This window comes from Acyrthosiphon pisum, chromosome A1, assembly GCF_005508785.2.
Source record: "Acyrthosiphon pisum isolate AL4f chromosome A1, pea_aphid_22Mar2018_4r6ur, whole genome shotgun sequence".
In the NCBI taxonomy this organism is placed as follows: domain Eukaryota; kingdom Metazoa; phylum Arthropoda; class Insecta; order Hemiptera; family Aphididae; genus Acyrthosiphon; species Acyrthosiphon pisum.
Window position 1 is genome coordinate 103,867,278 of NC_042494.1, and position 14,513 is coordinate 103,881,790.

At 27.6% G+C, this 14,513-nt stretch overlaps 1 protein-coding gene across 1 annotated transcript in view; it reads right to left on the bottom strand.

The window, feature by feature from the left end:
- LOC100159738 (glutamate receptor 1) overlaps positions 1-14,513 on the bottom strand; it is a 205,493-nt gene that overhangs the window by 69,100 nt on the left and 121,880 nt on the right. Inside the window, exons 3-6 of the mRNA XM_029487942.1 lie at positions 11,953-12,080; positions 6,733-6,862; positions 3,200-3,332; positions 1,196-1,316 (exon numbers count right to left, since the gene is read on the bottom strand). Of these exons, the coding sequence (XP_029343802.1) occupies positions 1,196-1,316; positions 3,200-3,332; positions 6,733-6,862; positions 11,953-12,080 (512 nt within the window). The remainder of the gene's footprint in view (positions 1-1,195; positions 1,317-3,199; positions 3,333-6,732; positions 6,863-11,952; positions 12,081-14,513) is intronic.

Here is a 14,513-nt window from a genome sequence, read left to right on the forward strand (position 1 = left end):
ATTAATAAATGGATTTAAACTTCTCCTTTACACATGAATTTGTCAACAAAAATGTTTGTCCTCTGACGGAAACTTTAAAGAACACGTTCGGGTAATTAATTAATTTAACACCCCCAATCTATTTCGTTAATATGGAATCACTAACTTCACGGATACCTTGTAATTAATCAGTACTGATTCTATGTAACAAAGATAAACTCAAGTGATAGAACACGATAGAATTTTAGGGAAACTCTAAAATTAAATTAAACTTGAATGTAATGAATTGATTGCTGCACTATAGTATACCAGAAACCTAGGGTAAGCTATTACTATTTAACTTTAGAATTGCCTACATGAATTCAAATCACAACTTTGATAAATCAATAGATATTTTTTTTATATCAGCCTTGAAAAATTATCATTTAAATGTCATTCAAAGTTTAAAGAATAAATTATATTATAATAAATTAAAACGAATGTGTAAACTTAACGTATAGTTACAATTAATGGTTATTAATTTTAATTTTTACAAACATGCACGTGATATTTCTTTTCCATTTATATATGTTTTTCCCTAAATGCGTATACTCTCCAATACATATTATGATGAAACTTAAAAAATATAACATATTAATAAGCAGCATCAAATGACAAATTAAGTAGTAAAAAACACCGTGGCTGAAAAAAAATTCTAGTTTTAGTTTGAAAATGATAAAAATGTTTTTAAAATTTATAATATTTGTAATTATATGAGATGTGTGAAGTTAGTGGAAAATATTACTATGCACTTATTCCATCTATAACATTATTTAGTGCTGGCTTATTGCTACTGAACTAAACCATTTTCAAAATTAGTGCTCCGTCTAGTAAAAAGTTCCATAAAATATTATTTCTATGGTACCTATAGTAGTATAGTCATATATTATTAAGTACCTATATTATTCCCATAATACATTATATAATCTCTGAAACATATTCACCTTAAATAGAACATAAATAAAAAATTTTAAAAAATAAAATATATTAAACTTGTAAATAATTATTTATTTATAATGTTATACATATCTTATTGATATATACCAATTTTCAAATTCATTTAAATTTCATATAATATAATATAGATTTAGTAAAATATCTTAAATAATCTAATACATAATACTTGTAAGCGTTATACTAAGCTATGTTCTTAAATGATAATTTAATTAATATTTACCAATCCACTGAGTAGATAGTGATAGGTCCTTTTGCCTAATTGAATATCTTTAACATGTGATACGACAATCTGCTTAGCCATAAGTGTTGGACAGTCAAGCACAATTCTTTTACTACCCCATCTGTAAATAATAAAAAATATATATAAGCTAAAACAATGGTATTATATGACAAACGAGAAAAAATAACTTTTGCACATTATAAAATTATCCATAGTAATATAATTTTAACATCTCACAAAGTTTTTTTATTATTATTAATCAAAGAGGTGATATTGTTTCCTTCTATATTTATCATAAAACACACAAAATATCACGTAAGTGGTTTGGTCTGTAGAATCGAATCGATTAAAAAAAAAAAGGGATGATTTCTGTATATACTTTACATATTTTAAATGCAAAGCACGATACACAGTTGGCTGATGAATTGGGTCAGAGGGATGAGTCGGGATGGAAAAAAATCGCTGAGAAACCAATTCAGCATACGATGTAGATAGTGTTAAATCGACCAAAATGCAAGAAAGAAAAATTCAAGTTTTCTAATAAATATAGGTATTGTACCTACGCATATGTTTTGATTTTATGTACTTTCATAGTAGGTAATTTAAATGTCATATTATTAGAACTAAGAAAATATTTTACAACTACTGTTAATATCACTGTAACTATTTACCTAAAGCATTTTCACTAAATGTGTCTATAATTAATTTCTATACACCATACAATTTTTGAATATTGCAACTCTTTTTGCGCTATTTATAGGCCATAAGAAAATTTCAAGTTTTAATAGTTTATTATTAATTATTATCTATAAAAAATTATTTGCTTGGTCAAAAAACTTTAAACTGTAATACAAAATTCCTCATAAGTTTTTATTAGTGGAAATTAAAAAAAAGTTGAGCGTTAATCCTCAATATTTTTTTATGATCGTCTGTAGTTAGAATTTTAACAAAATCACGAAAATTGACAAACTATTTCGAGTTAGAATAATTCATAAAAATGATTCTATTCATATCTAAACTTTAAAAATTGAATTCAAGATTTCCCTTAAGTATAACTACATTAACTAAAAAAAGTTTACCGGAAAGTCAAATTCATTTTTTACGAGCGTTTGAAGTTAGACATTAGTAATTTACCAGTAAATTACCAAATTGAGCAAATTCTCATATAACGATTTTCTTGTTTTGTTGTTATTCAAAAACTAATAATCATTACCCAGCATTACCCACTTACCCGTTTTATTTGTGTATTGAATTGCCAAATTGTTTAAATTTAATTTTAAAAACGCAATAATATAAAAATGAACAAACCTAAATAATATTATTGTCTTTTAACTTTTTAGTACCTAACCTTTTCGATACATTTGGGATTTCACCTACTATGATAAAAGTAGTATTAAAATTCAATAAATAGCTGATTCCTTGATAAGAATATCTATAAATATAGATGAAGAATATATTGTATTATGTGTTCATTTCCCGAGTGAAAAATCTTACGAATTTTTAATTAAAAAATGGGAAATTATAGAATTTTTTCAATAACTTGTTTAACATGTTTAATAATTTCAAGTGTGACTAAAATGTAATAATATATCAAAGAAAAGGTGTCGTATACGTAACACATCATACCAATTTGCTATAAACTATTCTAAATTGATTTAAATAGTTAATTTATAAACGTAGTCAGATAATATTAAAATCATAATTTCAATGCCAAAATAAATAATGTAAAAATTAATATTACAATTTATAAAATAGTAATATTATAACGTAGTAACCTATTAATCATACTAATAATATATCAGTATTTCACTGTTACTGGCCAGTAAGTACTAAGTTGGATGATTATGGTGGTGGAGGGGCAGAAAGGTATGTTATAAAAGCGATTGTTAAAGCAATTATCATTGCATTTTTACATCAATTCTGAACTAATAAATTATGAAAGAAATTTATAATAATATAATTTATAGCACATTATTCGTGAGAAAAAATATTTATTAATTTTACCTGTTCACTCGTTCTACTTGATGAATAAAATTTAAAGCGTCTGATACATTTTGGATACGTTTTACCATGTCCACTTTAAGACTATTTGGGCCAACGTCTAGAGCTTCATACAACTGTTGCAAACGTAGAAGTCCTGAAAAATAACAATTACAATATTATTATATATTTTGTTTGTTTAAACTAACGAATATGTTATATGAACCAAGTTATGTAAAGTATAATTATTCGGTCTTATCCCCTTTTCATGCAAAAACTCATTAGTGTTGTCTTGGCGTTACACTTTTTAAATTATCTATTTCAGATTTCTTGCCTGGGGCTACAAACATTTCACTAACACAAAGGATTGACGCCATTGCCGAAAGAGAGGAACTACAATGATGACTAAATAGGGCAGTGGTTGTAACATACAGAGGAGACAACTCTACGAACGCATTTGTTTTATGTACCTACCTATCTAATATCTATATTTGCATTTCAAACGAATTTTATCACCCTTGAGCGCACAATATCTTCAAACATTTACTATTTGTTTGACGTTTGGGTTCTACCTGCTTACGAGTTCTTATATAACTGTATCTTACGAGTTACGAATACTGAAATAAAATTGAGTAAAAAAAATTATCTAAAAAGCCGATATAAAATAATGAAGTCCATTAAAAAAAACCTTAAAAAATTAAAAAATTAAATTATAGACTGTTATAAATTAAAGTTAATATTTTAAAAGGTTCAAACATTGTATCAAAATTCACACAAATGTCACAACATTGCATTCATTGCGACCATCGAGAAAAAAGTAGAAACATAAGCTTTGTAATCTTGAAATTATATTTTATGTGCCAAGTATAAAACAGGGTACCTACTCTATAAAATACTCAGTGATGTTATTACATAGTTATATAAACCGGGAGTTAAACATTATACCCAATGCAAAAATATATAGCTGGCAACGTTAGTTTATATTATTGTTATGTCAAAAATACATAACAATACATTTTAGCTACCTAATGCTTAAGAGTAAAATATATAAGTACTTAGATTGTGACACATAATATTTATTCAATGGAGCCCAGAATTCTTGGGAGATTAACAATATTTATTTTAAATCATATTAATGATAACTTCACATAGGTACAAAAAAAATTATGTTTGGGGGAGTCCAAGTATTTTTTATCGAGTAAATTATAATTATAAATAAATCAAACTCTTGAAATATGACGTATTATCAAAATTAATAAAATGAAAACATATCTATTAACGATCATTGTCTAATAGAAAAATATATTAAATACATTTTAAGAACTTTTTTTGGACCGTATACCTATACTTATTAAATTAAATATAATCTCGATAGAATTTTCAGAAAAGTTTAATCCACTTTTCTAGAATTGTAAAATTCGATTTAAAATGAAGAATAAGTGTCAGCAGCAGTTCACTTTTTTATGTTAACTATTCTCACAAAATGTAAACGAAATAAATTACACCTCTCTATATTTTTCTTAGTAAAAAAAATACTAGAAGGACAATGCCAAATTTTTATTATTTTTTTACTTAGTTCTTAACAAGTGATTCCACAATAAATGGTTATTAAAAATAAAAGAACACTCTCCATTAGTGAGTATTATTTTTACTCTACACATAAAGCGTCTTTTGTTTCCTACGAATACTTATTTGCGCATAAACTCGCCTTTGTCTTCACATTTTAATGTCATTTTTTTTAATGCTTTAGTATTTAATCGATTTTTAATTTCAGTCATTTCAACTAAATGATGGGGCGGCCTAATATTTTTTAAATTCCACGATTGGTAAAATAAAAATTACATCACTCTAATCATAAGTAGATGCACTATATAGACAATACCTAACATTACATGTATTTTGACGCTTGAAACTAAATTTAAATAACATGAATAATATTAAATGTGTTTATAAGTAACTAATTAGTATTATTCGTATTTTTTTATCGTGATTTGTACCTATATGTAAATCTTAATTCTTCATGTAATAATTCAAATGTTGTTCTGAAATTGTTGATGTTTAGGGTATATATTGGTATTTTATATGATATAAAAACAATATGCCATCAAATATAACAAAACAAAAACAACGTCAAATTAATAAATAAGTCATTTTTATATTATTTGAAATATTAATAAAATTGTGTGAGAGCAAACGCATTATAATACGTAAAAAAATGTAATAAAACATTAAAACCTTTAGGTACTAGAATAATATTATAATGATAAGTTGCCTTTGTGTTTGACCAATATTTTCCCAGGAATTTAATATAATTGGTGGTTGACACCAGGGAAGGGTGCAATTCTAAAACATTTGGTTTTACTGCGCATGCATGAAAAAAGGATTTTTATAAAAAAATAAGTGTCATTTTAAATCCTTTATGCGGTGATAAAACCTCGAATCAAATTAAAGGTCAGAAATATTTAGTGTTACCTTAAATCTTGATCACACTGGATACGTTTTAATATATTACCATCAATACAATTTTCGAACAGTTGATGTGCTTTGTAATAATATTGGTGTATAATGGATAATAATAAAAAAAAAACATTTAGATTTGAATCTAAAAGGATTGTATTCTTTACCTTTACTTTTTATTCCAACTGATTAACCATTTCAATGTTCTCTAAAACTCTTTATTCTGAAAAGTATTAATAATGCATCTGCTCAAATTTAAATGACAAAATGAATGAAACTTTTTTAGAAAAGAAATATTTAAATTAAATAGGATATGAAGGGACTTTTAAAATAAACTCGAAATTTTTGTACTGTTGATTAAATGTATTTTATACTACTATGGTAGGACAAAAGATTTTATCAAGTATTTTATCTTTAAAGTTTTATTTAGAAACATAATGAAGTAAAATTCTCTACATAAATACGTGATATTAAATACGCACACCTATAAAATCTATTTATGTATAAGTTAATAGTTATTGTCAAATGTGCTCTATATAGATAAAACAAGTCATCGGTGAGTTTCCATGCATTGTTATGAGGTTCGAGCGTAACTTGTAAGTAGACTTCTGAGGATCGAATAAAAAAGTATTTTAATATTTCTAAAATCTAAACCAACTACTTAGTTTAAGAATCAGGGTAAAAAACCTTTAAACATTTAATAATTATCATATAATATAAATGATGAAATTTGATAAAAATAATATAAAAAATTTAAGTAAATAAATATTTCATTTTTAAATCTAAATAAGAGCAAATATATCTAAATACTATTATAATATACCAAAGATAATCAAAATAATATTAATTATTTACCATTAATTTGCCATTAATTTAGGCCGTTTATTATAGTTAGTGGCGTAGCGAGGATTATGAAATATGGGTGGTGGGGGTGTTAAACTCCTAAAACCCACCCCTGGCTACGCTATTGATTATATAAGTGATAATAAAATATTTAAATCGTCTCAATGATGTAATTTAAAAATGTATTAACTTATACAGTTAAATTGATTACTTAACTTAAACTAAATCTAAGTTAACATAAACATAAATTCACTTACCATCGTGTGAGTCATACATGTAAATTATATTGGTCCAGCCATAATATCGAACAGTATCCAATATGGCACGGTGGTAGTCTGGTCTAAGACTGACCGCGTAATCCAACATTCCTGATGAGGGTGATAATACCTGAAATACGCATTATAATAATAATTAAGCTTGTATTAATATATAAAGAAATAATATAAATAATGCATATTATTTAAAGTATGATTTTTATGCTTTATATAATTTCAAACATTATGATGATTGACGATATTATAGTAATGAAGTAATGCATTGGGGAATGGGCAGGGGGACGGAGCTCTTCTACTATTTTAATTTTTTTCTTTGCGTACCACAACTATTTTTTTTTACTTGGACGGGGGGACGGTACAAACTAATGCTCAAAATAATGTTTATTAAAATTTGGAGTGAATCTAAATTGTTGTCAAAGATATACATACCTAATAAATTTTACATTTTTTAATATAAAAATATTTTTCATCCTTTCTATGGTTTTGACTTACAGTAAACTTTTTTGACTCGCGATCCACTGTTTTTGCAACAATATTTTCACGACTCGCATCAACTTTGTAATGTAGATCATGAAAGAAAAAAATTTTAGCTGCTAGTTTTGCGAAATTTCCCCGTGCATAAGTGTGCCCAAAACATTTCCAAAAAAGTGTCAATAAACATTTGTTCAAGATTGGGATCACAAGTAAGCTCAATTTATTGATTTTCTATGTCAGTAGAAATTTTAACTGTTATTATAATATTAACTACTGTAAAATATGGTTCTCCAATAGCTCAATTCATTCATAACTTATTCGAATTCATAGTTTATAATATTGTAAACATTTAATTATTTTTTAACAAAAATACTCGAACCAAAATTTGGTAGCGACCCACCGGTTGAATACCACTGGTTTAGACTTCCTAATACCTTGCTGATTTTTTTATTATAGTTTGTTTATATTATATCATGCTTATTATTTTCCTAGTTTAGTAGTTCGCAGATATTATGTGCCTACAATCAACTATTATATTATCAAATATCTGTGAACTAGTGTTCACAATTGACATAGGTATGCCGTTACATCTGAAGCACAAATTATAATTATTAAGATATTATCACTAATAATTATAATTTTTCTATTTCCTACCGCAATATGTAAGTATTATTTCTATCAATATAAATTTCAAAAAATAAGGTGAATATAAAAAATAAATTCATATTCTCTTACATGTTACATACATATAGTTAAATATATTATAATTGGAAATTTGGAATAGAATAAAGTTAAAAATTTGTAACCATGGTGAAATGTGGTATTGAACAATTATGAATTTAATAAGGGGGTGTGGGGGGCTTTGTCCCACACTCATCTACTTAATAATTCCCAATTCAAGCACTGAAGTAATGATCAATTAAATACAGGTTCTTCTCTATACCTATGTCAAAAATACACGACACTTAAAATATATAGAATATAGATACTATATTTTTGGTAGGTGCGCAACATTTTTATCAAATCCTGTTAGGGGTTGGTAAATTGCAGAGAATTTAACTTGTTGGGAATTCCCAGGAATTCTTAGGAATCTTCTGGAATGACAAGAAATATCGAAAAATGTATGATAATCAATTAAATTCTACTTATTATTCATTATTTAAATTAATGGTATAATTCAATTACATATTCAAATACAAATTACAATCTTACACGGGATGTTAAGTTATGGGCGAGTGAAAAACTAATAAGTTGTTATTTCTTTTAAATGATCAAAAATTAATAATTAAAACAAAAGTTTAACAAAAAAAAAATAAGGTAATGTGCACAGTCCATATTTTGTACACAGAACATAACCATTTGAATATTACAAAGTCATATTATTTATGATAAAAAAACTTAAGTTATTAAATTAAGACAGAATAATTTTAAACAAACTATATTATAATGGAAGTGAAATGGGGGACGAGGTGGCCGAGCGGTCTAAGGCGTTGGTTGCGGCGCAGCCGTCGCTGGTTCGATTTCCCGGCCACCAGGTGGCATTTTTCTTCGGGCAAGTCACGGTGTCCGGAGAACAAGTGCTGCCATCCCCCACTCGGGCATGGCAGATACCTACGGGTGCCCAACACACACGTGTCCCCCCCCCTACCGACATTAAAAACGTTCAAAAAAACCAATACTGGCCATAGTTGCCGAGCTCAAGATCAAAAAAAAAAAAATGGAAATGAAAATATAGGTACACCGCGCACTTCTAATGTAGCTGGTATTTAATTATTTAAAATTAAAATACCAAATTTTATTTATTTTGAAGGAACGTATCTAATAACCTATTACCTATTATTAGTAATAGGTATAATCAGTTGGCTATCAGTAGCCGTAGTGTCAAGTCGTCCGTAGTACTCTGTTACTCCGTAATCGTTTAATTTTTAATTTAATTGCAATGCATTCCAATAATAAAAATACTTCACCTCAAGACCTCAACCTTCCTGTCACCTCAAAGAAAAGAACTAGTAGTGCCGCTCTTACACCTCCTCATAATAGCAAAAATAAATTCTCTCCACTATTAACTCTACAAGACACCGGTGAAACGAACAATATCACAGAAAACGACGGTACTCAGCAACCACAGGTCAGACCCAAAATCCCACCTATATTTGTCTATAATATTTCCGATTACGAAAACTTTCATACTTCTTTAGATAATATAACATTTGACAATTTCTCCATTGTTAATACAAAATCTGCCCTTAAAATTAATTTTAACTCGATTGACGACTATAGAACCGCAACTAAACATTTCAACGAGACCGAAATTGATTACCATACATACCAACTTCCTGAAAATAAACAACTTTCGGTAGTCATTAGAAATCTATCTGTTAACATATCGGAAGCTTGTATTTACAATGAACTTCAAGAACTTAAATTTGAAGTCACTTCAGTTACACGCCTTCAAAACCAGTTCAAATCACCAATTCCAATCGTAGCAGTTTTATTATCAAAATCATCCACTAAAATATTTTCTTTAAATAGACTTCTACATTGTATAGTTATAGTTGGACCACGTAAGCCCTCCAAGGACATCCCACAAAGTACAAATTGTCAAAGATTTTCCCACACCAAAAAGTTTTGCCATCTACCATCAAGGTGTGTCAAATGCGCGGGTGACCATCACTACAGTCAATGTCAGAAACCAACAGAAGCCCCTCCAAAATGTGTGAACTGTAATAGTGATCACCCAGCTAATTATAGAGGGTGCACTTTTTACAAAGAAATATCAAGAACCAAAAATAAAAATAAAACTAGTACAAATCCGTCCCACAGTAAAAATCACACAAACACAATACCCAACGCAAATACTCAAAATATACATTCAAACCTAGATAACACTAATATGCATTACACATATAATAAATACTCAATTGAATTAATCTTCCCTTTTTTAAAAAAAAATAAGGAAAAACACTGATTTTTATACAACGTTTTTGACTAAATCAATTTTGTTTTTTGTAGTTATTCAAAAATAAATAATTGTGGTGACTTGAAATTTTCACAAAATATTCATATAAGCATATAATAATATTTAAAAAAATATTTTGTCTCTTTCTGTGCTATATCTACTTCTTATTTTAAATATTTGACTTTGTTTAGTTTTTACGATGTATGTGTGATAATAAAAAATACACAGTTGTTTGGTTACTTCTAATTATTATTTATAAGAGTTACAAATGTATATGGTTGATTTTCTAAATTTTAAACAGAGTAAAGGAAGTGAGCTATTGGTAGCTAAATGGTTGAACAAGGGTAGTACGTATATAGATTTAGATACAATGATATATCTACATTTTATATCTACATTTTATCCACGTGTTTGACAATTTCACAAGATTCCTCATAAGTTTTTCTTAGAGTACCATAAAAAAATTAAAACCTAACTTCATATGCATAATTTTACTATAGACATTTGAAGTTTAAATTGTAACGAAATTAGATAGGTGTTTAAGCAAAAAATAATTTTCTTTAACAATTTTAGTAATTTTATTGTTATTCAAAAAATATATATATATATTTTTAAATTTAATGACGTTTATTGAAAATTTACAATCTGTACATTATATACAATAAGTAAATATGATATGGTATAATAAAATAATATAAAAATGGGTCGAGTCACCTTTTATAATTGATTACAATTTTGATGAGTGATATAAATTTATTTTATAGTTTAAGAAGATCTCTGCACCAGTTGCATTTGAGACGTCTTGTGGGGTTGTCAGGAAGAGTTTTTGAGGCTAATTATTGAAAGATGAGGTAGTTGTGGTTCATAAGGAGTTTCCCATGAAACCGTTTGTAGAAATTGGTAGCTATGTCAAAAAATATTTACTATGGAAACTTTGAACTTTTCACCATTACGTACCTATATTAATCTTTTCTATACATAATGACATTTTTCAAAATACTTAAACTAATGTTAAGCTATTTATACCATGAAATTATATTTACACCATTATATAATTGTATGTATAATATACATACCTAATATTATAATAATTATCAGGTAATTATACTACATAAGCTATGACTTTGGCAAACCTACAATTACTAAGACTAATATAAATCAAGAATTAAAAAATATCCTTGGAAGTATGACTATAGTAGATTACTATAATAGAGCCCTCTAGTAGTCAGTTAATGATGAGGCACACTCGGAATCGTCTATCTAGCACAGGTGCCTTCCCGCTTTTGTATAATACTAAGAAGACATAAAATAAATTAAAAATATTGTGTAAGACATATCAGTACATTTTTTATAAACACTTACGAGTTTTTGAAAATAGTGAAAAAATTACAAAATAATGGTAAAGAAACTTAGTTTATTAATAATATATAATTTTAATAATAACTTATATATTTCATAATCAGAGGTATTTTTGAATGTATTCCATTTTATTTTAGACATTTATAATGCATCTGTCTCGGTACCTATTTTAATTTATAGATAATAACGCAACTTCAGCATCGACATTTTTATTTTTATAACGCAAAACTCTATCAAAAACTATATTTGCATTCGTGGTAAGCATAAATCCTTTTTAAGCGTATTTTTAATGATTTTTAAATTACAACAATAGTACAATACATGATTATAACTCTTTAATTATAATACATATTGACAATAGACATGTAAGTAACAAATTAGAGAAAAAAATGTTTTGTGTATTTCCTTACTTGCTCAGGAAACCATGGCGTCACGAATGGCATCTGGAATGTATTACTATAAGAATGTAACGTATCAAATGAATCTGGGCTAACACTTCCCAACATGGAATAAACACCTCTCGAAAATTGGATGCAAACTGAAAAAAAAATAACAAAACAATAAATAAATAAAACAACAGGACAAAGGCAAGTGGAGAAAAGCGTAATAGGTCGTTTTAGGCAAGCTTATTCACATCGCATGACAATGAGATGAATTTCGTTAGGAGTTTAGTCAACATCTACAGTTGTTACCAGCTATTTATCAGCTACTATAGCTAGCTGTTACATTTTAGTTAGTTGGCGTAATATTAGACATTTTTTTTATCAAATACCTATATATTATAACACGATTATATTTTATTATATTTTTTTTTAATTTTGTAAATGTTCCGCTGTATTATACCAAAAAATCAAATCATTTTTACTGAATATTTAATACATTGCTCGTATATCGCGCAAATCAGTTCTGTCACAAAAAAAAAACCACGCACGCAACTTTGTTCTGTCACGAGAACGCGCTCGTAATTCTACCTAAAAACGATTTTTGCACGTAATTCGGAAACACTTTATTATTTATATATTACCTTCAAGCCTTAATATTAAATAGAACATAATGAGATCGCTCATACCACAACCACAAGACACAAACATAAATTATTAGCGATTTAAATTTATGAATGTAGAAATCAGAAGTTTGGTAAGGTAGGTACTCTAATTGTTAGTTCTAAATTATTATAATTTTCTTTTCGATCTTTTTTATAATTTTACTAAACTATATTTATATAATTAAATCAAAGCACTTTAAACCATGGCAGCATTTTTATGATTTCTATCAATTAACATTTTGTATTTAATTATTATACTACACGGTACACACGCTGTATACTCGTATCTATCTGTATTTTTTATAGTTTGTAAGCAACTCTATTTAATACCGAAATAAATTAAAATGCCTTTTTTTTGTTAACTGAATATCGAATATATGTACATAAAAAATATAGATATCTTGCATTAATTAGACTTAAGACAAGTATCTTGGAATTGTGTACCTATATTATTTAGGTATAGCAGTATAATACTAATAAATAATAATATAGGTACTATATAGATAAGTTATATTTAAAATATGTTCAGAAAAGACTTAAAAAAAAATTAAGTAGAAACTATTAAGAATCGAGACTAAAGATAAAAGAATATCACAGTGTATTCAAAATAATCAATATTCAATAATATTATTATAATCTATAATAACATAAAATATTTCAAATAAATATTTTGTAAAATCATAATATTTCCTAAGCAAGTAAACAAAATTCAGATCAATGCATTTGACTCACGTACCAATACCATATTTAAATACCTATATTGTTATTATTCAAAACAGCTACGAAAACCGAATGGCAACAATGCAACATATACATATTTTGAGCTGAATTCTCGTTTGTGATCATTGTTACGTTTAAAAGGTAGAAGCAATAAACAAAATAACTGTAAATATCTATTTATTTTAATTAAATAATTATGATACATTTGTACATACTTTTTTATCATGTAACATTTAGAATTTAGATTTAAGTTAACTAAAATCGACATTAGCCATTAAATATAGGTAAATATTAAAATAATAAACTATTTTAGTCAAATAAATAAGAAGAAAACATTGATTTAAAATCAAAAAATTACCGGGCCAATAGGCAATATTCATTGATAATAACATATTAAGATCCATATTAAAAACCATACCCCCTGTCACTTCCGCACCCACAGATGTGTAATTAGAAACCTGCACCACTCCAAGTTAGTGCCCGATATAATTAATGCGTTGGCCGAATTAGGCCACAGTGTCAAATAAATTCACAACGTCAAAAACAAAGATAATAGCCCCCTTCCTCTATTATTTGTAGAGGTTAAACCTCAAGACAATAACAACGACATTCTGGGCATCTCTTCGCTACTCAATACAAAAGTTCCTATCAAGAAACCCCACATTAAAAAAGAGGCCCTCCTCAATGCCACAATTGTCAAGATTATGGACACACGAAAAAAAATTGTCATCACCATTCGAGATGCGTCAAATGTGGGGAAGACCACCACACGGAGGACTGCACCAAAGACCGCAGTAGTTCTGCCAAATGCGCCTTGTGCTCCAAGGACCACACCACCAATTACAAGGGCTGCCCGGTATTCAAGGCCGCTTTCAAAAAAGCCTATGCGAGAGTCCCACGGATAGGCCCGATTTCCAATCCTCATCGAACTATAAACAAATCATACGCAGAACTGCAGAAGCCACCAGGAATCAAAGTTCACAACCCGATCATATCGGCGAAATTTTTTCAAGTTTCATATCTAACTTGAACTCACTAATCAGTCCCCTCAACTCCCTCCTCTCTTCTGTGCTAAATTCACTGATTGCTAAAGGTATTATTTCTCCATAATTATCTCCTCATTACCACTTATTGCTCATTATAATTTATTACACTCCACTTGAAGATAGCAGATAATATAAGATAACACTAATCTGTTACTATTAA